The sequence below is a fragment of the Zeus faber genome, assembly GCF_960531495.2.
Source record: "Zeus faber genome assembly, chromosome: 9".
Lineage (NCBI taxonomy): Eukaryota > Metazoa > Chordata > Actinopteri > Zeiformes > Zeidae > Zeus > Zeus faber.
In genome coordinates, this window is record NC_137197.1 from 16,881,866 (window position 1) to 16,909,406 (window position 27,541).

The window sequence follows — 27,541 nt, forward strand, 5'->3', positions numbered from 1 at the left end:
AAGCCACGCACGCAGAGAGCGCTCGTTCCCCGAGCGTCCTCCGGAGTGTGTAGTGGTCCAGCGTCTCTCTCTCTCTCCCTCCCATCCCACCCGCAGGCCCCCACGCACGTTCCACGGCGCTCCCGTGGATGATCATGTAACGCCGGGGATCCTGCAGCCACTGTGGGTCGGCAGCGCCCCGGAGAATCGTCGCCTTCGTTGGGAGAGATCCACGCTGGGATGTCGACTGTGTGAACCATTCCACCATCCCGCCTCAACACTGGCCCACAATTAAGGACCGAATTCAGTTACACGGATCCAATTATCAAGACGGTGAGTGTTTTATTTAAAAAAACAAAACAACGTTTGTTTATAATCTCAATATTTATCGTTGATCCTCTTTATTTGTACGCGTGCGTGTGAATAAATAAATAAAAGCGCTTTTATATAATGACGCTCAGTGGAGTGTGGGAGTGGGTTCCGCACTGAATGGTGATTCATATGTGACTCGGATGGGTTCGGATTTTTTTTATTTTTTATTTTTAATTTGGGAGACAACGCAGCACTAACCACCGCCTGTAGAAAGACGACCGATACGGGGCTTAAAAAAAAAAAAAAAATTAAGGTCTATTTATAGCTAAAAATATATATATTTTATTTTTTTCTTCTTTGATGCACCTTATCTTTCTACAAAACCAAGAGCGGCCGATAAGAGACGAGGCACCAATTACAAGTCCACAGTCCTTATTATTGCAGGAACACCGAAGGAAAGGTGGCTTTGTTTGGGTGAAACGCACCATGCGCTGAATGGACTTTGGGGTTGTATTTATTAGGGTTTTTTTTTTTTTTTTTGGTGGTAATTACATTATTAACTATTTCATTTTGATATGCGTAACAATGAACACTGCACAAATAGCCCTGAGGTGAGAGAATTCAAATCGACCCGTCTGCCTATCTAGCGGTGTCGTAGCGTTTTCTGAGCGGATTCGAACGCGCCGCGGCGGTAGGTGGTGTTGACCTTTTAGGCTTCGCGTGTGTGTGGGGGTGACGTGGTTAAAGGGTTAAACCATTGCGCTTTCACCCCGATGCCGCCGCAGCGCAACCTTTGTGACCAGTAGGGGCGTGGTTAGACGCGACGCATCGGGTCTAACCACATCCAAGGATTCCACAAGATTGTTGAGCCTGGGGTGATTGATTTTTGTCCATTCGTTGTGTCCCAATTTGTAGTGGAACCCCTTGTGGGTTGGTGATCCCGTTTCGTCCTCACATCAAGGGCCCCCAATTTGGTCCGTATCGGGCCACGGACGTCGTCAGATAGGAATGTCTCCCTAATCTAGGAGGGGATGTTACTGCTGGAAACGATCGGTCATTTCGCCGGGGACCTCCCTGGGGCCCCCTGGAAGGAACCCCAGCCCCGACGCTGGGAACCGCTGCTGAGGCCACGGACCCCGTCGATTAGATTTTGTCTCGGGGACCCCAGTCGGAGACGTTTTGAAGTGTGAACTTGCACGCCTGTACGATAGTTGGGGCGATAACAGTGAAACTATAGGTCTAAACAGTCGTTTTTGTACGTTCTCCAATGGCGCTACGGCCTGGTAAATGAAGTAATGGTGAAGTTTAACAGTTAATCATTTTGCTGAGGATCCCCCTGTTAAGAACCACTGTTCTAGTACGTAACCCGCTGTAACCCACAATCAGATCCTTGCCGACGTGAGGCTGGTTGGAAGTTTCTCCGACTTGACAACACAGATGTTTCAATACCAAACACTCAATCCGCGTCTGTTTCGCCTGTTCCGTTTCAGACTCACAATGACGTTAAACATAGGTGGCCTGGTGGCCGTGGTGTTTTTCTACGTTCTCATTCTCGCCATCGGGGTCTGGGCTTCTAAGAAGTCCAAGAAAGAGGAAGAGAAATGTGTGGGAACCACGAGCGAAGTCACCATGATAGGAGGCCGCAACATCAACCTCCTGGTTGGCATATTTACTATGACAGGTAGGTGTGTGTGTGTGTGTGTGTGTGTGTGTGTGTGTGTGTGTGTGTGTGTGTGTGTGTGTGTGTGTGTGTGTGTGTGTGTGTGCGCGCCCCCCCCCCCCCCCCCCCCGCTCATGGCTCCCTCTCCTTTGAGCAGCGACCTGGGTCGGAGGCGGCTACATCATGGGGACCGCCGAGGCCGTGTACTCTCCCTCCAGGGGGCTCATATGGGCCACGGGGCCCATGGCTTACGTCATCACATTCGTATTAGGTAAGAAACAAATGTCTGCTTCTCCACCGTAGTGTTTCCCAAGGAAGCTAGTGTCGACCCTTTACAGCGCAGACTTTCCCCGTGGCAGAGACTTGATTGCAACCTTTTAAACCAAACCAAAAACAACAATCTTTTATATTCTTCCCAGAGGAATTGCCAATTACATGCTAAAATATATGCTGAGATTATTAATTACATATTCTATCAGAAAGTTGACATAAGGAGTAACCTCAACAAAAGTAGTAACCCTCACCTCTCTGGGTTGTACTATTTCCTCCTAAATGAGTTTCCTTTTGGCAGCAATGGCAGGATATTTTCATATATGCATGTACAAATGTGTACATGCCACTGTATGCCCACTGTAAGTTTGTCTTCTCTATTCTCATATTGACCATTTTGTGCTCGAGGGCTTCTCATTGTGTTGCACCGTGGTTTTCTTCTGCTGCTTTGACTCGCTCACTCGTCATTTTCACGTGCTCGCCGCTGTTTTAACCCCCGAAAAAACCAGGAGGCCTGTTCTTCGCCAAGCCCATGCGGACGCAGCGCTACGTGACCATGATGGACCCGTTTCAGCGGCGCTACGGCAACTCCTTCACCACCGCCCTGCTGATCCCGGCTCTGATCGGAGACATCCTCTGGGTGGCCTGCATCCTGGCCGCCCTGGGTCAGTGACGCCCGGAACGCACCACACACGCACACACCGTCTCACTGTACCGCGCCGACCCAGGCTGGGGGAGAGCCGGAGATCTGAGCTGGATCCGGCCAGAACCATGCCGCCCACTGAGTCGTCGCGAGTAGAAGCTGAATAGCAGTTGTGGCAGAAGTACTACTCTAGTGAGAGTGAAAACACCACATTGACATTTCTTAACGTATATATGTACTTGCTCTTAAATGTCATAAAGTATTAAAAGTAAAAGTACTTGATGCCCTGCTCTTCATAGAGTTTGTAATATGGCCATAAGTGCCGACTTTGCCCTTTATTTCTGTACATGAGTTCTCTTGCAAATTCGTATTAAAAATTACAATAAAACAGTATAGGTGGTTTACTAGTAATTTACTGTACAAATATAAACAATTATCAATCCCGATGTAAAAGATAAAAAAAACGAAAGTAACAGGTCTTTGTTAGAAATGTAGTAGAGTAAAAAGTTTAAATATTTGCTTTAAAATGAAGTAGAGTAAAAATTCAAAGTCTCTGAAACCAAATATACTATTATATAACTATATACTACCGTATTTCCTTAAATAGTGACTGGGTCCTTATTTACCTCAGGCTTATATTATAGGCAGGACTTTATATCTTATTCCTTCTGTTTAATAAGTATGTTTGATCATATCTTAGTATGAATTTTAAATCAAACTTCCATCTGGGTGCCATGCCATGCAAACATACGTATGGTGAGGCGACAGGGGAATCACAGTTTTCAGAGTTCGCCTTGAATGCACCACTTCTTGCTTGGAGAGAGAGCGCGCTCAGAGCGGGCCCCAAGAAGCGATCTGCTACGCAGCAGTAGGAAACGGAGTAAATCAAATAAATCTACGATAAAGACACACTTTTTATTTGCTTTGATTTTGATCAGTTCTTTCCCCGGTCTGTATTTGAGGCAGGCTTGTATTTGGTTGTGTCGAGACCCGTTAAAAAAACACCGGTTTATTTTTGATGGATGGATGGATGGATTACAGCTAAATTATGGCATGCACTCTTTTGAATCTCATTGGGGTTTTTTTTCTTGATAATAAAGGGGTGTGTGTGTGTGTGTGTGTGTGTGTGTGTGTGTGTGTGTGTGTGTGTGTGTGTGTGTGTGTGTGTGTGTGTGTGTGTGTGTGTGTGTGTGTGCTGCAGGGGGGACGATGAGTCTGATCCTGGACCTGTCATCGTGCTACTCCATCATCCTGTCAGCGGCGGTGGCCATCACCTACACGCTGCTGGGCGGGCTCTACTCCGTGGCCTACACCGACGTCATCCAGCTCTTCTTCATCTTCATCAGCCTGGTGAGGGACTGAATGAGCATGCCAGGGAGGAAATGGCTAGAGGAAAAAATAAATAAATGTGTGTGTGTGTGTGTGTGTATATATATATATATATATATCTATCTATCAACTGTCTTCTAAAAGGGCTTTTAGTTTGTTCTCGCTTTATTGATCGCACGTTAATTGTGTTAATCGATCAGGTGGGTTGATATGGTGGCGCTTGCACACATGTTTTCTGTGAACAACTGAGGAAAAATGTTAGATATATACTGCATCAACTTTGAGCTGTTATTAAGTGTAAACTCATGTTTATCCTCCTGTTTTGTATGGGCTGACTGAACAGATGTGGTTTTCTTCCAGTGGCTGTGCATTCCCTTCCTGCTTCTCAACCCAGCATCCTCCGACGCCACATTCTCAGCCTTTCTCAACCACTCACAGCAGGGGCCCTGGATGGGCGAGCTGAAGCTGGAGGATGCTGGCAAATGGATAGATGAGCTTCTTTTATTGGTTAGAATTTCATTTTTGTTTGCGCGCATCAAGTTTTTTTAATTTTTTTTAATTTTTTTAATCTATTCTTATTTTTTTTTTTCTGTATACATATGTGTTGCGTTGCGTGTCTAGCATGTGAGCGGGGGGACGCGTCGGAGGGCCCGGTGTGGGCGCATGTCGTTTGTATGTGTATGAGAGTGGAGAGTTGCGGTTTAGTTCTGCTTTGAAACCAGATTTTAGTTTTGTGTTCTTTCTTCGGCTTATAAAATTATGCGTTGAGTGCTACGGTGACATTTCTTGCATACGTCTATGAAATGAACATGTATTAGGTTTTGTGACCAATGTGGAAAAATAATCAACACTCAAAGGTTCTTTTGCGCCAGTCCCCTTGTCACCGTGGTCCATTACAAACAGGTGGTTGCCATTTCTTAAAACAATGTTTGGCATGAACGTTGCCTTTTCATAGAATTTGATACCTGCCACTACCAGGTAGAACTTTATTGTCGCAAGAATACTCGTAGAATGTCTACGTAGATACAAAACATATTGGGAGATGCGGTCAAAACGTGAGTTTAAACGTTATTGCTGTGGATTATATCAAGTAGCAAGAAGAAACGCATGAGCCTCGAGTCCAAATTTCTGATCTTCAGCTTTGTAGAAAACTGGTGAAACATTGTAAAATTTGGAAATGGAATGGAAAATGTGTGTGACTCTTATGTGAGAATCGCTGATAATCGCTGATCGTTTGATAATTGAGTGGAGTTCCTTCTTCATCTTGATTAACCAATTAGCATGCCCGATTAATGTCATACCATACACCCCATCTCACAATTAATCTCTGGTGGTTTTTATATTTTGTTTGCATGTATACAATCAGCAAAAAAAACAAAAGTTTTGAAATTTGGACTTCCTGTATACACAAACACGGAAACACATGAATGGAGTGAAATGGGTGAAATTACAAATGCATCATGACAACATTATCCACAACTATGCACATTCCAAAAAAACAACAACTTTCCCAGCCTTTCCTCTATCTTATTTTTAAAATGGATCTTCTCTTTTGTCTTTCATAGAGGCGATTTTCTAATGAAACCACTACCTGCGTGCTAATGAGTTGCAGCACGACTTACAGTAGCGTGTCGTGAATGGGGGTGAATGAGGGCATAAAGGTAATATTTTGGCCTTGGGTGATATGTACAGTAGATGATTTTGAATCTGACAATCATTACTCTACAGTGAGACGCATCACGTAGCTGCTTTGGGTCTGACGTGTGTGTGTGTGTGTGTGTGTGTGTGTGTGTGTGTGTGTGTGTGTGTGTGTGTGTGTGTGTGTGTGTGTGTGTGTGTGTGTGTGTGTGTGTGTGTGTGTGTGTGTGTGTGTGTGTGTGTGTGTGCGCGTGTGCGTAGGCTCTGGGAGGTCTGTCATACCAGGCTCTGTACCAGCGGATCCTCTCTGCTGCATCCCCTGTTCAGGCTCAGATTACCTGCTTTGTTGCCGCTGGAATCGTCCTCATCCTGGGACTGCCGTCAATCATCATAGGGGCTGTGGCCTCTTCCACAGGTACAGCAAACGCACACACGCTCACATGCATGTGAGTAGCGGTGGTGACAAATGTGCTTTTGATTAAACTTTTTAGAGCATGCTGTCTATACGCCTTTGTGTGAAGCTCACATCAAAACCATAGGCAGTAATAATAACAAATGATATAATACAAATATGAAAATGGCAATATATGGGATAAAAGTGAAATATGCAATAACACTCACAGTTAACTGTACAAAATAAAATACGGCAGGATAATTAATAATGGAAAATAAACCTGAACATTTCAATGATGTTGGTATGATTCTGGAGAATTTAATCAGAAGAAACAGAATGAAGAATATCCCAAATTACTAAAATCATACACCTCCTGTATTAACAAATTCACACTTGTGGTTATTGCAAGGCAAGTTTATTTATATAGCATATTTCATACACAGAGGCAATTCAAAGTGCTTTAGATAAAATGGATAAAAAGGAAAGACCATAGAAAAATAAAGAAATAAAAAAAAATATATATTTATATAAAAGATAGTCACAGTGCATTTTATAGTTCAATTAGCAGCAGCAATTAAAGCCACGGGTGAATAAAATCTTCAGCCTGTTTTTAAAAGTAGCCAGAGTGGGGGCCAATATCTTCCAGAAGTTTATTCGATCAGTGTGTGGCACAATAACTAAATTTGGCTTCACCATATTTTGTTTTAATCCTAGGAACTGTTATCAGCCCAGTCCCTTTTAACCTAAGAAGTCTAGTGGGTTCAGAGGATGGAAGCAAGTCAGAGATGTATTTTGGCCCTAAACCATTGTTTGACACACTGGTCGCCAATGCAGAGACCTGAGAACTGGTGTGATATGTTCAGCTTTCTTAGTTTTTGTTAGAATTCTAGTAGCAGCATTCTAAATGAGTTGCAGCTGCAGAAGTGTTTTTAATGAGTTGCAGCTGCAAAATAATTTTTAAGATGATAATAGGCCGATTTTATTATTGACTTGATGTAGATGTTAAATCTAGATATGAGTCAAGAATAACACCAAGATTTCTGACTTGATTTTTTGACTTTTAAAGAAAGGGAATTAAGATGAGCCACAACTTTCAGCCTTCCTTTTTTAGCACCAAAGACAATGATCACTTGTTTTTCTTTGTTCGGTTGGAGGAAATTTTGGCACCTCCAGTCATTGATTTGGTCAATTGGATAATTAATTATTTATTTATTAATGGAGGGACTGATCATTCTATACAAGCCTGATCAGATCTCAGGTAGCACTCCATGGAGCACTGTGGTTGTAAAAGAGATGAGGAGACGGAAGGGATAGTGGAAAAAATAAAGCTTGCTTATGTAATACTGTCACGCATACATTTTTACATAGTATAATTCTGAAATTATAAAGCCATGATTTTTTAAAATGGTATTATCTTAATAATTGGATTTTTCATAGGGCTGATTAATTGTCATACAAATAGTTGTGAATTGACAAATTGACACTCTAAATTTGGATACAAGCTGATGGGGTTGGTTGAAAGCACTTTGGGCAGGATGGGCATCCCCTCACGGTCTTGCTCCATTCCCTCCTCCCCCTCTTTGCAGACTGGAACCAGACGTTGTACGGCCTTCCGACTCCCTTTGAGCGGGGGGAGGCAGGGAAGGTGCTCCCCATCGCCCTGCAGTACCTCACCCCCCCCTGGGTGGCCGTGCTGGGCATCGGGGCTGTGGCTGCGGCCGTCATGTCCTCCATGGACTCCGTCCTGCTCTCCTCCGCCTCCATGTTTGCTCGCAACATCTACAAGAACACCCTGAGGAGACAGGTGTGTGTGTGTGTGTGTGTGTGTGTGTGTGTGTGTGTGTGTGGCAGGGTGTCTTCAGGTACTTGAAAAGTCTTAATGTCTTAAATTAAGTTTTACAAATATTCGATTTAAAGTCACTGAATAGTCGTTAAATGTAGATCGAGGAAAAAAGGATAAAATTTGAGCCACAAGATGTCTGCGATGTCCCGGGTGTAATGAGACCCCAACCATGTCCCAGGGTTCAGCGGTTGTCGTGTTCCAGACACTTTTAGACTGAGAAATGTCAAGGATAATAATAATAATAATAATAATAATAATCATAAAAAACTGAACAATAACAATAGGGGCTGGACCCCTAATAATATGGCTGCAGGCAGCAATGCATGGGGTCCAGGTCAGCAGCAGCAATTGCACCAATGGCAGAAAGGGCCTTACCAGAAGTTAATTTTTCCACTTTAAACCCTGCCCTGTCGCCGCTCTTAAATTCCTCCTCCTTTTTCAAATGAAGCTGTCTTGAGTTTGGCTGTGAACCAGGGCTTGTCATTGTTATAATTCACCCTGGTACGTCATACAGCTGTCCTCACAGAGGCTGATATGATGTAACCGCGTCTGTGTATTCACCCGGACTCTGAGTGACTGTTTTGAACATCTCCCAGTCCGTGCAGTCCAGGCACTCACGCAGATCCTCCGCTGCTTGGCTGCTCCACTATTTGCTTCTCGCAACGGGTTTTGAGGGTCTGATTTTCTGCCTGTATGCGGGGAGGAGGTGGAACCAGAGTGGTCGGCGTTTCCCAGAGCAGTGCGGGGAATGGCGTGATGCGCCTCGTGGGCGGTGGTGTTTTTTGCTATGTATAACAGCAAAAACAATAGGGTTCCCGCCCTTTGTGCTGGACCAATAATAATAATAATAATAATAATAATAATAATAATAATATATAACAATGCATGGGGTCCAGGTTAGTTGCAGCAATTGCACCAATGGGATCAATTGAAGACAAAATTAAGACAATTGTCATTTAAGGAATCCAGGGAAAGATTGCACCTTACAAGTTGCCGTGTAGCAGGCGGAACTGCTGCCCCAGTGGCGTTTTTCAGGGCCCTCTGACACAGGGAAACGGGCAGAGATGTTGCAAACACCAGTTAATTGTAGAGAGTGAGCAAGACGGGAGCAGATGCACACATGTCATGACATAGGCTCTCCTCCTGTGTGTGTGTGGGGATGGGTGATATACCTGTTGCTCGTGGATTGCTCCGACAAGCAACAGGCGTACAGCCACCCTGATCCCGGGCCCAATTACCTAGACCCAAGACATGTGGGGTGTGTCCACACCACCCCTGCATCACAGTAGATTTCCTGGGCAATTGGCAAAAAAGGATGGCACGATAGCTTCTATTCTATAAAAAAAAAAAAAAAAAAAAAAAACACGGAAGAAACGGTTCAAAATTCTAAATAGTGGAAAACCCACCTGGTCGATGAATCCCGTTTGTTGTGTTTTCTAGTTTCGGAACTGTGGGTTTCAGTTTCAGAGTGCCAGGCACTTTCAGTTGGAGAATGGCTAGGAGAATAAAGATAAAAAAAAACAGTAGGGTTCCCACCCTACTGGCTGGACCCCTAATAATACATTGTATTTGTATGGCGTTGTTCCCAAAGCTCAGTGACACTTTACTTCAAAGTTAGATAAATCTGAGTGTGTACAACTGTGTACTTGAAAGCCTGTGTCAGTTCCTCTTCCGCTATTTCTAGTTCGTTAAAGTGGAGCCCTCCCCTTCCCTGCCTGCTCTTTGTTGTCCTTTCTCCTTTTTTCACTCCTTTTTGCTCCCTCTCGGCAGGCGTCGGACAGGGAGTGCCTGTGGGTGATCCGCGTGGCCGTGCTGCTGGTGGGCCTGGCCGGCACGGGCCTGGCCTTCGTGGAGGGCAGCGTCTTCTCCCTGTGGCTGGTGAGCGGCGACCTGATCTACTGCACCGTGTTCCCGCAGCTCATCTGCGTCCTGCACTGCCCCTTCGCCAACGGCTACGGCGCCATCGCCGGCTACGGCGCCGCCACCCGCGCTGCGCCTGCTGAGCGGGGAGCCGCTGCTCCACCTCCCGCCCGTCCTGCTCTTCCCCGGCTGGAGGGAGGACGAGCTGACGGGCGTCGTCCACCAGTACTTCCCCTTCAGGACTCTGGTGATGCTGGTGTCCATGCTCTCCATCCCCCTGGTCTCGCTGCTGGCCCGGCAGGCCTTCACCCGCCGGCTGCTGCCCAGCTCCTGGGACGTATTGGGCCTCCTCGAGGAAGAGGAGGAGGAGGCGGCGGCGGCGCAGAGGGGCGGCGGCGGCGGGGAGGAGGACGACGACGACGAGGACGGCGGCGGCGGCGACGAGAAGCTTCCCCCCGCCAAGGAGAAACTGTTGGCCACCTCCAACACCAGCTTTTAGGAAGCCCACCCGCGGAAAAGCTGCGTATCCGGCGATGGTTATTATCCCAAAACCCCTGAGTTTAGAGATCTCCACGGGGGTCATAGAGTAATGGTGGTCCGAGGTTAAGTGAAAACTTTTTTTTTTTTTTTTTTTTCTCTCTCCACATTTCTCGTTGTCGTTTCGTAGTCGTCGTTCATTCTAGAGTATTGCTAACTTGGTTCATGTTAAGAAAAAACAAAAAAAACAACACGCTGTTTTACTAATTTCACACTACAGTCAGCGGGAGTCCCCTCTCTGCTTGGTTTGACGGTTGGGGCCTAGATGTAAAGGTTCAAGTTTCTGTTTAATGTAAAATGATTCTTAGTTAGTTTTTTGGGTTTTTTTTTTCAAAGCTGCTTGGCCAGTTTATGCTGATGCACTGGTATGTTTATTTTTTTGTTGTGTGAATTATTCAAAAGCAGTTGGATCAAAGTTGCCTGTGATGTTAAAACAAATTGTTTCAAGGTTGTTTTTTTTTGGTTGTTTTTTTTTACCTTCTATGTTATGCAACACACGCACAAACACCCTTACTGCTATGTGCTCCGTAGTTTACCTTCAACTTGTAAACGCCATTAAGGTTGGTTGGAGGAAGAATTCAAAGGGAAAGGCTGGTTTGAATGTTTTAAAGGCCGAATTTGGCCATATGAGTTTTGGGATTTTGAGAGGATTTGATCGTATAACAAATCAGGTCAAAAAGCTTAATTTTGTGTTTTTGAGAGTATTGTAAAGAGCTTTAAAAGCGGTAATATGCAGCACAGCTATGCATTCTGAGCGTCTGTCCCAAAGTGATCTTATTTCAAAGTAGACGAGCGTGGTTATGTCCATCATAACCCAGTTGATTTGATCAACCTGTTTTATTTTAGGGGTAAGCTTTGCCTTTTCATTTTGCCTATTGCACATAATTTAAACCTGACCAATTAGGTTGTTGTGCTTTGGAAAAGGCACAAACGGTACCTCGCCTCCGAGGCTTTGTTCTTGGTTTTTCTTTTCTCGGTTTATTTTGTCTGCTTCGTTTAGGAAGTTCTGTCTTGTTTAAACCGTTAAGACCATTGATTTTTATTTTGTCTTATTTCTTTTGTTCGTTCGTGTATGTGCGTGCAAATATTTAGCGAGGCGCAAAAGTATACTTCCTTTCATTTTAATTTTAGGTTTTTTTTAGCAAGTTTGTGTGTGCCACAAGTTTCCATTTGTGCTTTTAATAACAGTAGGATTAAAAAAAAAAAAAAAAAAAAAAAAAAAATTCTTCTAAACCGCTTATCCTTAAGCCCGGGTTATTAAAAGGTGAATCCAGATAGATTCCACAAGGGCTGACTTAGAACTCTGTGTGGTGTGTGAGCTTGCGGTGCTGCCCTCACCATATCAAGCCACCATTTGAATATGTTTTTTCCCTCCATGATAAACATAATCTTAAGATTTAAATGTCAACAGTTCACTTTCACCCCTTTATACATTCCCCTCTTCTAGTCCAATTACTGCTTGGTATTGCATACGGTATTTGGAGCACCTAAGTGCTCAGCAGACCTGTGTTCGAGTTTACACAAGGTGGCGGTTTTAAAACTCACGGGTTTCACGCCGCCGCCTTTTTTGAGTAATTTTTATGCCGCGTAGTATTGTAGGCATTTTTCAGATATCTAAAAATAAAAAATAACTCAAGAGCTTCATAAACTTGACAATACCTTGTGAAAGCAACTTGAGTTCTTAAAATGATCTACCTCGCCTTCCATCCTTATCTGCTCTCCATCACTAAGTTCCATTCGTCTGCATTCAGCAATTGTTTTTAATACCCACTATCTCACAGCATCAATAAAAAAAGGAATCTCACTTTTTTTTTTTTTCTCCAAATGGCATTTTGTAAAATTTTATTCCGACATATCAAACATATCCGTACAAAACATTTACAGTAAAAACGTAGGCCACCCTGAAGTACAATACATGCAGACAAATTAAGAAGTGTTATGCATGTGCAATACACTTAAGTTGATCAAAAAGTAGATTTGGCCCCCCTTTACCACAACGGGCAACTCCAAAACGGTTGTAAATTTTGATTTGTCGCCTTTTATACAGACTCGAGCGATGGTTTAAGAACAAAAGTTGTCTTATTTCAGTTCACCTTCACCACCACTGGGGAAAAAAAGTGATCGTTTGTCTGTGCACAATCCTATTAGAATTGTCAAATAAAACCTGTTGTTTACATCAACTTAAAAAAGAAAAAAAAAAATCCATTGTAACCTTTTATCAAATGACAAAATAAAAACTCCTGATCTGTAAAGCCTTGTCTTTGAAATAAGCACTCTGAAGACACATCTAATTGCAAATCACATTGGATTTTCCCTTTTAACCCTTAACAGTATTGCGCTTTAAAGCCCACCTTCATTCAACACGGCAACGGCACATCATTCAAAATAAAATAATTAAAAAATAAGATAAACATGGCTGACTTCTCAAAGTGCTCAAGTGAATATTTTTGGTACACCATCTTGCCTCGTAACAAGGAAGCACTTGCCCCCATTAACGGGGCAGACACGACGGATCACATCGACTCAAGCAGAGCGATGTTTTAAGCCCCTGGATTTGGCTTCACTTCAAAGATGGTGTGGACGTTAAGCTGAGGTTTTACGCTGACGCTTAGCGGCACAATCGCACATCATTACTCTCGTTCCCCTTTTTTCGAACAGGGCCCGGGGAACGGGCTTTACCGCTGGTTTGCATACACGTCTAAAGGAAATGTGACTTGGAAACATTTATATTATTACACATGCCACCCTTTATAAAAATTTTTGTCAAGTATAAAAACTGTCGGCGTTTTCAAGCTTCGCGTCTTGCCCAACAGTGGTCTCAAATCTCCTATGGGCCTACGTCCTTTAAATTATCAATACTCAAATACTGTTATTTGATCATATTTGATATTAGGCATATTTAAAAAAAACAAAAAAACATGATAACCCTAAAGGGAAATGGGGCCCAGTGCAGTTTGTTAATAGAGATTAGATTATTGCATTGAAAAACAACATCGGCGTCTGTTTGGAGTTTGGGAAATGACCCGGAAGTTTGCGCCGCGTCGAAACCCGGACCGCCCGTCCTGCAGACAGCACCGTAGAAGTATCCCCTGAGGCGAACCTAAAAACCTGAATGGGCACGAGCCCCACCCGAAACAAGCCGCTGGCAAAAGCAAACAGTGGAGGGCGGTCATTTTTTAGCGTGGTGGCGCGTGAGTGCGTCGTGCGTGGTTGTGCGCGCAATTTCCATGTGTCGTGTCGGAGTCGCTTTGCACGGCTCCGCCCAGGCAGCGGCTGGAGGTCCAGACCTCCATCTCAGGGGAAAGCGCTCGTGTCAGCTGCGTTGCGTAGTGGTTTTCTCTTTGGTTGAAAAGGCTCTCAGGAGTATTTCTGGAGGGAAGGAAACAAAAAGGTTTGGTCCCTCGGCCTCATTTCAAACTTAAGTCTTATCATTTGTCAAAATCATTTTTTAATGAATTTGCTTCCAAGTAACAAAAGTACAAGTACATTTTAAAAGTATCTGTACTTAATTAAGTATAATCAATTTAGGAGACTTTCACTCCACTACATCCCAAAGCAAATATCTACACTTTTTACTCCACTACATTTCTAGCTCACATTCACATCACATTCATACACTTTATGATTAAAAAAAGTATAAAAAGAATGAAAATATATGCGAGTCAATCTGCAAATACAGAACATTTTGTGTGAAAGATTTCCCAGGAATCTGTGGGAAGCTTTTTCTTCTTCTTTACGCGTGAAGTTCACCCCCAAATCTTAATAGAATCTTTTAAATGTACAGTTTTGGCCATTTTAAGAGGCATTTTATACTGTACCTCACGGTCATTATTTTGACCCCGTCATAAGCCCCGGAGCTCAGGTCTTTTCACTTCATATTTTAATGACCAAAAATTTACAATTTGTCATTAGAAATTCGATTTTAATGACACACCGTAAAAAGTTGCGGTGGCACTTAATGGCTCTGTTATATCAGGACACTGGATATTACACACACTTTGACTTTCAATCCTTCAAGTACATTTAAGAGCAGGTATTTAGATACTTTAAGCAGACGTGTGAACGCGGCACTCTCAATTTCACGCGAGTAACATCGTCGTTGTGGAGTGGTCTCGACCGCTTCTTCCGCCGCCGTTGCGTCGAGATGGATGTGCTGCTTTCACATGCACGGCACGTACCTGCATCACGCTGTGTATCCAGTTGAGCAGCTCGTCCACGCTGCTGTAGACGCCGGGCCTCCCCTCCCGCGCGCAGCCGATGCCCCAGCTCACCACGCCCACCAGGCGCCAGCGAGAGGAGAGGTACACCAGAGGACCCCCGCTGTCGCCCTGCGATGCACCGGAGTGCAATAATATTTAGCCCCAGATTGAAGGATGAGATGCGATGTGAGGCGATATGATATGCGAGCGGGGTGAGCGGGTTTTTCGAAGACGGTCAAGTGTCATGGTCGCCGGCCAGAACACACAGGGTTATTCATAACTCTTGTTTCTGTTCGGTCCCAAAGGGGATTTGTTGTTTTTAAAAAGGTGACCTAAGTGAACCAGCTGAACAAATACATAAAATTCCTCAGTCAGCTGCAATCCCTGTCAGAAAGAGCCCTTTTTACAGTCCTGCCTTTTAAACAATAATATAGGGAATTCTGGGAAAAACCCAAAAAGGGCAGTTGATGGGTCAAAACACCAATGATTAAACATCATCATTAGGGATGGTGGGGTTGCTGTGTTCAGCGAGGCCTTGCCTCAAACTTCTGGATGTAAATCAAGTCAAATTATCTTTATTCACCCCCTGCTCAAGGGGCAGCTAGTAGCAGATGTGTGACCTCAGGGTGTGTCCAAAAAGAAAATGAGCCACTTAAGGAACATAGAAGTATATCTCAATATATCTTTAAATATTCACTTTAAAATGGCCGACTGAATTGAAATTGACACCGTGGTTTATTCATTACAAACCTCTTAAAGTGGTGTCGCCATTATGGGAAGGTCAAAGGGGCGTCAAAAGGGAATATAATATGCAACTTTCAAAAAGCGGATCGTTATCTGGCTCATATTCAATCATCGAAAAGAAAGGTGATTGCGGACAACACATGCTGACATTGTCTCCGAGTACTTTTAATTTGCATGAATTTCCCAAACCCAGAAATCCAACAGGTCTCTCACCTGGCAGGCGTCTACTTGGCCCTCCAGAAAGCCAGCGCAGATCATCCTGGGGGTGATGGCCGGGCCGTAGACGGAGGGACTGGAGCACTTGTCTCGGCTGATCAGGGGGATGTTCGCCTTCTGCAGCGACGGGGATATTCTTCCTGGAGGCAGAGGAGAGGTTTTTGGGAAAGCCCAGAGGAAATAAGAAAAAAAATGAAAAAGAATCCTCTCTTAATGAGATGGAGATAGTTATGGTGAGAGGCTCCCTAGGGGTCTGTGGAGGAATTGCAGGGGATCCACCACAAACGTATTTACATTTCGTCCAAATTGTTCCGTTTGATTTCTCACAAAATATCGCGATGGGTTTGAGCTCCAATTGTGAGGCGATTTTCCGTTTTTGTCAGCAAGATTTAACTAAAAATCTTCTATTTGTATGATTTTTGCCTGAAGAGGGTGCCCTGCCAGTGCTTAGACCAGACCCGGCACAGGTCTGGTCTAAGCACTGGCAGGTCACCACCCGCCCGGCTGGTAGCCTGGAGGGTCTGGAACCCGGGCCCGGGCCACGGCACCCGGTCAAAGACGGCAGAGGTCCAGGAGCATGCTCCCACGTCCCCGCTGTTCCCAGCTGCCATACTGTGTGTGTCTATATTACTCACCCTTTTCTTCAAGATATCCCCAGCCGGTCACCACCAGGGAGGCTCCAGCAAGCCCCAGGTCTTTAGGAGGAAGACAAACCGGCCTGCGGGTCTCTAAAGGCACCGACAGAGCATATTTATTTCCATATTCATAGCATATTTATTTTCATATTTGTTTACAACTTGAACAAACTAATACGCATGAAAAAAAAAAGGAAACTGATGTGTTTTCCTTTTGAACAAAGACTTGCTGTTCTCATGATCACCACTAGAGGGCAGCATACTACTACTGGTTGAAGAAAAAAAAGAAATAAAAAATAAAAATAAAAAAGGTCTGAATCGTGTTTCCTCACTTCCCACGGTGAGGGGGCTGCTGAGTCTTATCATGGCGATGTCATAGTCGTTCCGACCGTATTTCCCGTTCACCACGATCCTGTCCACGTAGGAGCCTCCGAGCGTCCCCATGTACGTCCTGCCCGACACCACCCTCCAGCGGCTCAACTCCTTCTTACTCCTGCGCAGCCGAATCGGCAAATGAACAAGGATGTGGTGTGAATGCACAATATAACATCGGCGACACCAAAGCATTTTTCCCAGCATCCATCTTCCAGGGGACGGAGGCTCTGAGGTGTGCGCTAACCCGGAGAAGCAGTGCGCCGCAGTGACCACCCACTGCGGCGACACCAGGGAGCCGCCGCAGGTGTGCTGTCCGTTCTGCTGCAGGCTGACCTGCCACGGCCAGTCCTCGATCGCCGCGTCCAGGCCGCCGACGATTCGGTCCCGGGAGCCCACCTTTCCACAGTCTAAATAATGAAACCAAACCATCATTTAACCCCTGTGTAACCCTGTGTTTATTTTGTTTTGCTCTCTTACTTGATTATTATTATTGCCTCTTGTTTCACTGTATTCTGCTGTAACGTAATTTCCCTCGGGATAAATAAACGATTCCATCTACATCCTTTTTGTTTGAAGCTCCACTGGTTTACCAATATAAGTCATGTAAAACATAAAAAATAAATGTAATGTAATACATGTCCATATTAAAATTAAATATCAAAAAGCCCATAACGTAATAAATATGCAACATCACAGCCATTCAAATCTTGAACCTGTAATGTACTAACCTTTTTGATATAGCGTCATAACTTTTGATATTCATACCGTCTGTTAGTATTATACTGTATAGTATTATACTGTCTGTTAGTATTATACTGTATAGTATTATACTGTCTGTTAGTATTATACTGTATAGTATAGTGTCTGTTAGTAGTATACTGTATATTTTTATATTGTATAGCAGTATACTGTCTGTTAGTAGTATACTGTATAGTATTATACTGTCTGTTAGTAGTACACTGTATAGTAGTATACTGAACTTGAAATGTCTGTTAGTAGTATACTCTATAGTATTATACTGTCTGTTAGAATTATACTGTATAGTATAATACTGTCTGTTAGTAGTACACTGTATAGTAGTATACTCTCTGTTAATAGTATACCACATACTGTATAGTATTATACTGTCTGTTTGTAGTATACTGTATACGGCTTAGTATTATGCTGCCTTAGTATTAACTGTATAGTATTATACTGTCTGTTAGAAGTATACTGTATAGTATTAAACTGTCTGTTAGAAGTATACTGTATAGTAGTATACTGTATAGTATTACACTGTCTGTTAGAAGTATACTGTGTACTGTATAATATTATACTGTCGGTTAGTTTTACACTGTATACTGTCTGTTAGTAGTACACTGTTTACTGCTCTTCAGGCCTCATTATATTTTTTGCAAAATGATGTCAGAACAGGAAGCAGTACCATAATAATCCTCTTAAACATCCTCATTTACAGAGTGGTTGTTTTTTGCAGGAGACATTGCGGAGCTTCACGGTGCACTCCCGGTGGGACACACCCTGTGGTGTGGTGCTTTGTAGCTGGCTTCACGCTACGCTTCGTGCCGCAATTTTTAATTCCTCGTCCACTGACAGTTGGAAGGGATTTTTGGAGCTTTTGATGCGTTTACTATGACGACCATACGGCTTGTGCTCCTGGCAGCTTTTGTCGTTTTTATGCTTCGGCAATCATACGAGTAGAAACACATTACTGGATGAATCGGTATTTGTATGTATTGTATTTTTTAATGGGGAGCTGCAATGTTGTGGAATGGCGGCCTCCCCTTGAAGGGAGTTGACAAACAGAGCAGGAGTCCTCAGGAATCGAGAGACAGTTCAGATTGTTGTCCTGCGCCGATTTGAGCGTGAGCGCAGGCGGATTAAAGATGGTGCAAATCAGTGTAGGGGTCCAAAGCATCCCAGAATAAAAAGCATCAAAACAAATCCGACAGAGCATAACCAAGTGTCCTCAAAGGGCTTACGACTACCACACGGTATATGAGCATGCAATCACTGTTACATCTTATTACATTATCTTGCCAAGAAAATGTAATAAATGACCAATAAAGTAATATGGTTATGGCGCAAACATTCCATTAAGATAGAGGTTACGGTTTCTATTAAATCGTTGGATGATTTTTATTACACTACGATCTTTATTACGTTCTTTTTTTTTTGTTGTTTTTGTTTTTTTTATTATATGACAGGCAGTTATTCTGTTATGGGCTGATTATTATTAGATTTTGGGCCTTCACAGCTCACAAGTCTCGCTAGAATGACAAGTCTCCCTGAAACGAGCTCGGTCTCATTTCCCCCAGCCGTAAAGAAAAGAAGAGCAAACGCTTCGCTTTCAATCCTTTTCTTTAATATCACGAATTCGGAGAGCGGTAATTTAATCTAAAACAGCTGTAAATGGATTTTAAACTAATAAAAAATGCTGATACTAGAAAAATGTCTGATACTAGAATATAAATTTGCCTTTTGATTAGGGATACATGGTCACACACACACACTCACCTGAACAGATCAGTGAGATCACGTGTCCGGTTTTGCACACCTTGCTGTGAGGAGACAGTAGTAATCCAGTTTATTTTAGTACGTACAATAGAGGGGGAGACATAGTAATATCTAATTTAATGAATACAGTAGAATATGGGACATTGTAACATTTAATTTAATACATATGGTAGAGTTGTGCTGGCTACCATACCACCAAAATAATAATTTTCTCACAACACACACAGACATAACACACGCCCTAATATTGACCCAATACCACTGAGGCGACCTCTAGTTTGAGTTCAGTATCGGCTTCTGTTTCTGTTTCAATAAACTTCCAGTATTTCTAGTTTCATCTCTAACCCTGGCGGTTTTTTCCCTCCCCGACTTGAGTCACACGTTCTCTCCCCGGCTGAGCTCAGCTTGTCGGGGGTCTAACGGCGTCATGTCCATACGTTGAGCTGATTAGAACGAACACCGCCTCCCTGCTCCATAGCCTCACGACGGGGCGTACGCTTGTCACAATTCCTCCGTGCTTTTGGAATCCTCACCGGTCAATGGTTGCCCTCTGGATGGGAATGGCTCCGGTCCCAGACCTGACGGCTGTGAGCGGTCCGGTCTTCAGGGAGGACGTCAGGAGCTGCACCGAGACCTGGGCCGTGCGAGGATCACTGCGGTAAAAATACAAAAAAGGGGCGAGAGGGTCAACCCGCATCCGGTTCAGAAGCCGTAAGACAGGCAGGGCGGGGGTTCTCTGGGTCCCTCGGAAATGTTTTGAGTAGCTTATGTCGAAATCCCTTTGTGCAATCTTGGATCTTTGACAAATATCCGGTACTCGGCGTGTCTCCTAGACATTTAAGTACCAGACCGTACTAAACTGTCCACAACATTTAGAATCAGTTTCATTTTCAACCAGGTATGTTTTCAAATACGAGGAATTTCTCCGGGTGTGATTTGGCGTGAGCCAAGCATTAAAAAAAATAAAAAGCTTAACAGTCGGGGGGAAATAAAAAAAAAAAAGGAAAATAAAAATGAAATAGGATAAAAATTAAAAATACAATTTAAATTAAAATGTCAAATAAATACAAATAGACAAAAGTACAAAACTGATATAGTCAGACCTTAGATGATATACAAATGTGATACTATGCACAGGATAAATTGTTATGGCATACAAGTAAAAAATGATGAATTAGAATTTCGACTAGCTTATTACAGTATGTTCCGTGTAACACCTGTGTTATTGCACGTAGATCATTGCACAAGTTGTGTGTGTGATCATGTGTGTGTGTGTGAGTAAGTAAATGTCCACCTGTAACAGGCACAATATGCTGCTTTATAAAAGCAAATGTTCACTGGCTTGTTTAGTTAGGTTAGGTTTATTGCCATTTTATTATTCTTTCTTGCCTTATTTTCTATTTCCTTTTTGTTCTGATGTGAGCTGCTGCAACAGCGCGACTCCTCCCCCGAGGACAAATAAAGTACCTGAGTATCTAGTATGAGTATGAGTATCTAGTCGCTGGCGTGTCTCCAATCATCGAGATACAAAAACACGGCCATATAAATAGATAAAGGTTTTATTAAGGGTCCTTCTGTCGAATTAGCTGCCAAATTAACACCCGAAAAATCGGGCATTCCACACCACGCCCCTGGTGGGGGTAAACTCACTGTGTGTATCCCAGCTGTTGGCATGTGGTCTTGGTGTGCTGCTCCGTCCAGTCGTCGCTGCACACACTCCTCCACCCGGATCCGTCGCTGTACACTTGAAGGACGCTCCGATCGGACATCAGACGCACTGGGGAGAAGGACACAAGCGCGGCAAAACCCGGCGGCATCCGTATTTAAAATTCTGAGTGACGACTGCGGGTTTTGGTTTTTTTTGGCCTTCGTTCTCTTACCTGGGAAGGTGGTGTTGTCCGTAAAGTGGGATACGCATGTGACCTCGTCCTCTCCATCGCTACAGTCCTGTTTGCCATCGCAGGCGTTGGACAGCGGGATGAACTTGAACGAGTGCTTGCAGAAGAAGTACTTGCTGTCGATGAGCTGCTTTACTAGAGGGCAGAGTTTAAGAAGGGATGAGTGGTGTTTTCCTTGGGTCTGAATGATCAGTACAGTATGTTGAACATTACAATGTAGATTCAGGCTTTATCTTTTTTATGTATTTATTTATTTATTTGTTTGTTTGTATATTTATTTACTTATTTTTAAGGCACAAATCCAGCACTTTCCTCACAAAACATTTCTCATGGCCGGATGCTGTTCAAGGATAGATACTTGGAAACTGTTTTAAATTTTATTTTTTTATTGTTTAATTGTTCTATTGTGTCCTTTATGTCCAACGACTTTTACCTGAACTGAACTGGGCAGGAATCACAGTAGGCAATTATTTAGACACCTGCCAAAGCAGCACATTTTGCAAACAAATATCACGTTAAATGCAAAGTTTTCGTTTTTTTTGTTTGGACGATATAATTAGATCCTTTGCATCCCAAATCGATACTTATCAATTAAAAAAAATAATAATAAAAATTTGAAATGTTATTTATGATCTGAGAAAAGTAGAAAAAACCCCAATAATTCTCTTTATCTGGCTTTGCAACACATAACATGTTCAAGAGAATAACAATGAGGGGTTGATTATTTGTCATTGTTAGGACTTGCATTGATAACGTAATTTACATGAGAGGTAATTACAAGACTTAAGAGATACTAGATTCTAAAACAAGATCATTTACGTGAACCCTGTTGGTCCACATTTCATTTACAGAACATCCCTAACCACAAACTCTCAATCAAGAAGGAAGTTTCAACAAACCGCCCGTAATGGGACTTGTGCGGACGGGTCTAAGAAGCGGGGAACGGCTGCTAACGTGTTGTGTGTGTGCGCGCGTGCACGTGGCGACTCACTAAAGAAAGCGGCTGTAGCCAGTATGCCCAAAACCACGATGACGGCCAGGACGGTCAGCGCCACTCTCTTCCTCTTCGAGGCGTCATTCTGCGAAGGCCTGGGAGCGGTCATGGGCTTCCTGTGTCGACCCGGACGCAGAACAACTTTGGAGGAGGGGGGGGATAAAGAAGGTAAAGGCGAAAATGTGATTGTTAGAGAACAAAACGAGGAAGAACAAAGAGTGAAAATCAATAAACCAATGTAAAAAAAAAAAAAAACCCCCAAAAAAACGAAACAGAAACAGAAATACGGGCGAAGGGGAAGCGAAAAGGAGGAAAAGAGGAAAAAACAGAAATGGCTCATTGAGGTGTGCTGCAGGGTTACCGCGGCGACGTCAGAGAACCCGACGAAAAAACGCTGTCTTCGTATTCGGCTGAGTATGACCCCCACGACTAGGAGAAGTTTGAAATTTGAATACCAAAAAAACACCGGCGGGGAGGCTCACCTTGCTGCCTAGGGTTCAGGGGCTGGGTGCTTTCCTTAGGCTGCTGGGTGTCCGTCTGGAATCGCAGGGACACAGAGACAGACGCAGGCGTTACGGCGGCATGTAACACAACAGTCCAAGTTAAAAAGAAAAGATGCATGTAATTAAAATATAAAAAACAAATATATATATATTAATATATAAAAGTATAATGTACACTAGAAACAGAAGTCAACAGGGAGTTCCTGGCTTTGTGCATTCATGAACCAACCTAGCGTGACTTAACTGTAAATGTAAGTTGACCAAGAAATAAAATAAAAAAAAGTGGAAAAAAAAAAAAAAAAAAAAAGTTAAAAAGTCAGGAGCTGCCATAACAGACCGCGTGCCGAGTCACACTGACAGGTCCGGCCGGTCGGGTTTGTGATTTCTATCCGGTACACCTGACAAGGTCGCACCAGCCAACACCCTGCGGATCGTACCAAATATAAAACCTCTATCCTGCACCCATCTCTGACATCACATCCAAACAACATTCAGACCCTCTCCATTTTTAAAGAACAACACGGGGTCATAAAAAGGTGATATAGTTTGAAGTCGTCTTCTCCCGCTCGACAAGGTTTGCATTGTTCCAATTGACTGATTGTTGCTGCGTAAATATCTAGCCAAAGCACCGAAATTTGCGAGATTATGGATTCAGCGGTACCAAAAAAAAAATAATAATAATAATCATAACATTTGATTTTTTATCAATATCTCCCCACCGCTGCCGTAGAGATAAAGGGACGCATGGTCACGTAGGAGGATGTGAAGTCCAAGTAATGTGGAGCTCAACAAAGTCTACTTGGAACCAGTGAAGAATAAACTGGTGCGTGGGAGTGAACCTTCCATTCAAAGCCAATGTGGAGTTTTGGAAGGGGCTCATTTTTATTTTATTTTATTTTTCCCCCAGTACAGCACAGTCACTATAGAACGGTAGAGCTCTGCTCAACGGTCGCTTCTAAAACTGCTGTGGCCTCACCTGTGATTATTGTGGGTTTTTTTTAAACCTTTACTCAACCAGCGTAGTAGGCGCATTACGATTCAATCTCTTCTTCAAGATGGCCCTGGCCAAGAAAAGGCCCACACACAAAAAAACAAAAAAAAAAACAACAACATTGAAACATTACAACAATTAGAAACAATTGAAACAGGTCAAATGGTGTGGTTAATTTCTGAAACTGAAATGAAATGTTTTGGGTTTTCCTGTAATTCATTCCAGAAACATCGTAAAATTCCCTCTCGGGGATTAATAAAGTGCCATCTTATGTTATCATAGCGGAAATCTGCCTCGCCGAACTCTGACCTCACCCGTGTGACCTGGTAATTAATTCACTTATTTGACTCAATAAAAGTAGGAGAGGGAGCAGACCAGCAATAGCTTTGGACATAAATATGTCCGGAAAAAAAATGCCCCAATCGAGTGCCCTCCGGGTATCAAACTCATTGAAGGTTTAAAGAAGTTGGCAGTTTGTATCGCCATCGACTTTATAATGATATGAATCATCGTGCAATTATAAAACCTGCACGTTGTGCTCCACGCAGCCAATTCAATATACTTGAAAGACAAAACTAAAATACCCAAAGATTTCCACCACAACCGTGAACTTCTCTATCAGTTCATTGAGTTCAAAGTTCCCTTTCTAACAACACTTTCTACGGAGACCATATACGGTTCCCTTTTTCACCTGTAGGACGGGCTGGCGTTCTCAATCCTCTCCCATTTATTGTCAACATGCAAAACGCTGATACCCTCCCGCACTAAATGGTGGCCGCGGTTACGGACAAGCCGGCGCATTGCTGTTCATTAACAAGAGATTTTGTTCATCCATTAGTGTCATGGGTGAACTTTCACGACAGCTGAACTTCCCGGGAGCCCACCTGAACAAGTTCAGCGGCCGGTGGATAGTTACCACCATCGACGCTTTGAACCCAGGCGTCCGCTGACGTAGCGTGTTGGAAGCAACGCCAACATCCGATAAGATGTTTGTCGAAATGAGCACACGCACACGCACACACACACACACACACACACACACACACACACACACACACACACACACACACACACACACACACCGAGAGCGGTTTAAGAATGCGGCGAGGCAGGTTCTCTTGCCCGGCGCCGAGAGGGGGCGCGTGGGGCAGCGTATCTGCAGATCGAAGATGCGGTCGAGCTGAGAAACTTCCCTGAGACGCTCTTGTAAGAGACAAGAGTCAAGTGGACAAAGTGCTCCTCCATGCAGCACAATCGGACACAAAGGGTTTGTGCGTCAGTGAGTGAATACACTTTGTACGTCTCCCTACACGCCCCGTAGTCAGGTGTTTCCCTCAAACTGGGCTTTGTGTTGGACCCAGGTGTGTTTCACTGGCGTTTTATTGAGCCTGGCAATCACATGCAACATGAGTCCCATTCTGTTCTGGAAATAATCCCATTCTGTTTAGAATCGTTGGTTAAAAAAATAATAATAATAATAAATAATAACAATAATAATAATAATAGTCTTTCTTGAAGATTGTTGCAAGATCACCAACAGAAAGAACTTAAAATGCCTTCCTCTTTGTACCCGAGTTATTCAGGAAATATACCAGGGCAGGTTACGACGTAAAGTGATTTTACAGTCGGCAGTCCACACCCGACGTAGACGTGGATCCTAGGAAAACAGGTTTGGGATGATTGACGACGCTGTGTAAATACACCGACACGCCGAACCAAGCGGACGAAAGAGAGTCACGGAACATCCGCCGTGAAGATCAGAAGAAGTGCCGCGAGGAAAACCGGACCATCACTAACTTACAGTGACGGGTTTGTGAAGTGTAACTTATCCCACATTTACTCCATGACCCTGGAAAACCAGAAAATTGGCCAAATGACTCAAGTTACCTTCCCAAACTGCAACCCCACATTTTTGCTGGAAAGTAATGGTTCTTACTTCGGGGAAAGGAAAAAAGAAAAAAAGGAAATTCCATGACGTAGTATTTAGTGTCATGGAATGTTAAAACGGCATGATACCACTGCCCGCTGGCCAACTCCCCATGACCTCATCGAGTGTGGTTTGTCGTAATGTCACGTCTTATTTTGCAGGTGTGGTAGTAACGGCACCGCTCTTAGTTCCTTGCCTCGGTGGACTATAGGGTCCACCCGGCCCCGCCGGGGCTCGGTCCTGGCAGCAGGTGAGCTCCAGAGAGAAAGGAGAAATGGGTCAGCCGGCCGGGGGGAGCGCCGTGACAGATAAAGGCCTTGGCATGGAAGGCCCTTTGTTTGGCGCCGAGGGGCTCACCTTGCTGTCATATCATGGTTGGATCGGGACGGGGACGGCCACAAAAGGGCTTTTGACGACTTGCGCGTGACTTACTCAACGCGCTTCAATCACGGGGGGGAGATCCGGACGACCGGGGGGGTGGGGCTCGATCACATGGGCATTCTTTGCAAAACACATCAAGGATCACGCATTACTTTGGCCATGAATGGCAGGATATGTGATATTCTCACGCGTAAAACCTGGGGTACGCCCTCATATATAACGTATAAATATCATATGACATAATGATGTATATGACAGGCATTCTCAGGGACATGCACCTCTTTCTTTGTAGTCTATTAGATCAGCTGTTAAATGACACCAACAGCACACTATCTTCAATCGACCACGTAAAAAAAGAACAAAAAAAAACGCCTGCAGAACAGTGCATGCATTTCCAGGTGTGATAAAAAAAATAATAGATCCTATCCGCTCCCATCCAAGTCCAGAGGAAGGTCTAATCAAGGAAAACTCAAGCACTTTTTTTTCCAGCCCCTTTCCACGTGCACGACGGTAACCCCCAACGACTCTCAGTGAAACGGTGAACTCTAAATCTATTGATATTCACAAATTCAAATCTCAAGCACATTTCAGGTCATGGGAGAGTCAAATACAATGTTTTTAAAGATCTTTCAAAAGACCCATTTGAACACACTGAAGGCTGGTGCAGGCACTACCCTGCGCCTGTATGTGTTTGGCACAGGGCGGAGGTTAGTTTTGGGTGGACGCAGGGGTGGGGTTAGGAACCAGCCGGTTCTATGAACTGCTATGAGGGTCTGATTGCAAGGTGATAACTGTACTACATGGATTTGGATCCCGCTACAGCCAAGTATTCGGGTCAGTAAAGCGGGTTCGGGTGGCGCACACGCACTCGGTTTCAACACCACCAACGGTTGACTCCGAGGCAGGAGAACCGGGTTCATCTCGACAAAAACTAATATCAGACAAAATCAGACCAAAAAAAAAGTCAACGTTGAAATGAAGCTTGAGACTATTTGGTGACTTTCGAGGACACAATAATAATAATTAAAAAATAGCTAATCAGATTGAAGACATTTTTTATGCGAAACACATGGGGATCCAAAGCAAAGCTGATCCGATCATTCGATCCAATCGTGGGGAACTGACACACAGATACAACAAATGCCCTCGGTAAACTGTCAAGGGTACCGATTCCAGCTGCCACTCACCCTCATGGTGTAGTGTGATCCTCGCTCGGCGGGCCCAGATGCACCTCCGCCACCAGACAAACGCAGGAAAACGAGAGTCCCGCGGGGAGACGGAGCCCCGTCGGGGAGCGCTCCTCGTCGGCCCTCCTTATCGCCCCCCCCCTCGCCTCCCCTGTGACCCCCCTCGCGGTGACCCCTTAAACTCGGAAACTGGAGTTGCTCGCTGTGTTGGCTCCTCTCCCTCCGGCGAGAGTACTACAGCAGTTTAGCCGAATCTGCCAGGTGTCAAACAAACAAACAAACAAAAAAAAAAACAACAAAAAAAACAACAACAACAACAAAAACAACCCTGCCCTGCTAACTGTGACAATGGACTGTTGGTGTGGGTGTCTTTGGGTTTCGGCTCCGTGCGGATCTTCAGGGAGCCGTTGTGGATGATAATGACCCAGCCCCGGCTTCTTGACAAAACAACACAAAACTATTCCAGGTAACCTGACACTGTTTGCTTGCGCTCGCTCGCTCCACTCCCTCTC

The 27,541-nt window shown here is 44.0% G+C and overlaps 2 protein-coding genes across 2 annotated transcripts; one reads left to right on the top strand and one right to left on the bottom strand.

The window, feature by feature from the left end:
- Positions 1-177: 177 nt before the first annotated feature.
- On the top strand, positions 178-13,795 carry LOC307234774 (high-affinity choline transporter 1-like; the record flags this gene model as incomplete). Its single annotated transcript, XM_080006637.1, is given in 11 exon segments — positions 178-312; positions 1,782-1,972; positions 2,109-2,222; positions 2,731-2,886; positions 4,066-4,214; positions 4,554-4,700; positions 6,093-6,246; positions 7,812-8,029; positions 9,839-10,054; positions 10,056-10,265; positions 13,709-13,795. Coding segments are annotated over 10 exon segments (1,635 nt in total). The 5' UTR covers positions 178-312; positions 1,782-1,788.
- Positions 12,037-27,107, bottom strand: tmprss4a (transmembrane serine protease 4a). The gene is made up of 13 exons (XM_080006817.1): positions 27,030-27,107; positions 22,523-22,577; positions 22,038-22,181; positions 21,029-21,181; positions 20,799-20,925; positions 19,682-19,801; positions 19,149-19,192; positions 16,879-17,041; positions 16,592-16,752; positions 16,260-16,352; positions 15,622-15,764; positions 14,644-14,793; positions 12,037-13,834 (listed from the first exon to the last, which is right to left on the bottom strand). Exons 1-13 carry the CDS (start codon positions 27,033-27,035, stop codon positions 13,823-13,825), a joined length of 1,371 nt encoding a protein of 456 aa, XP_079862943.1. The 5' UTR covers positions 27,036-27,107; the 3' UTR covers positions 12,037-13,822.
- Positions 27,108-27,541: the final 434 nt, after the last annotated feature.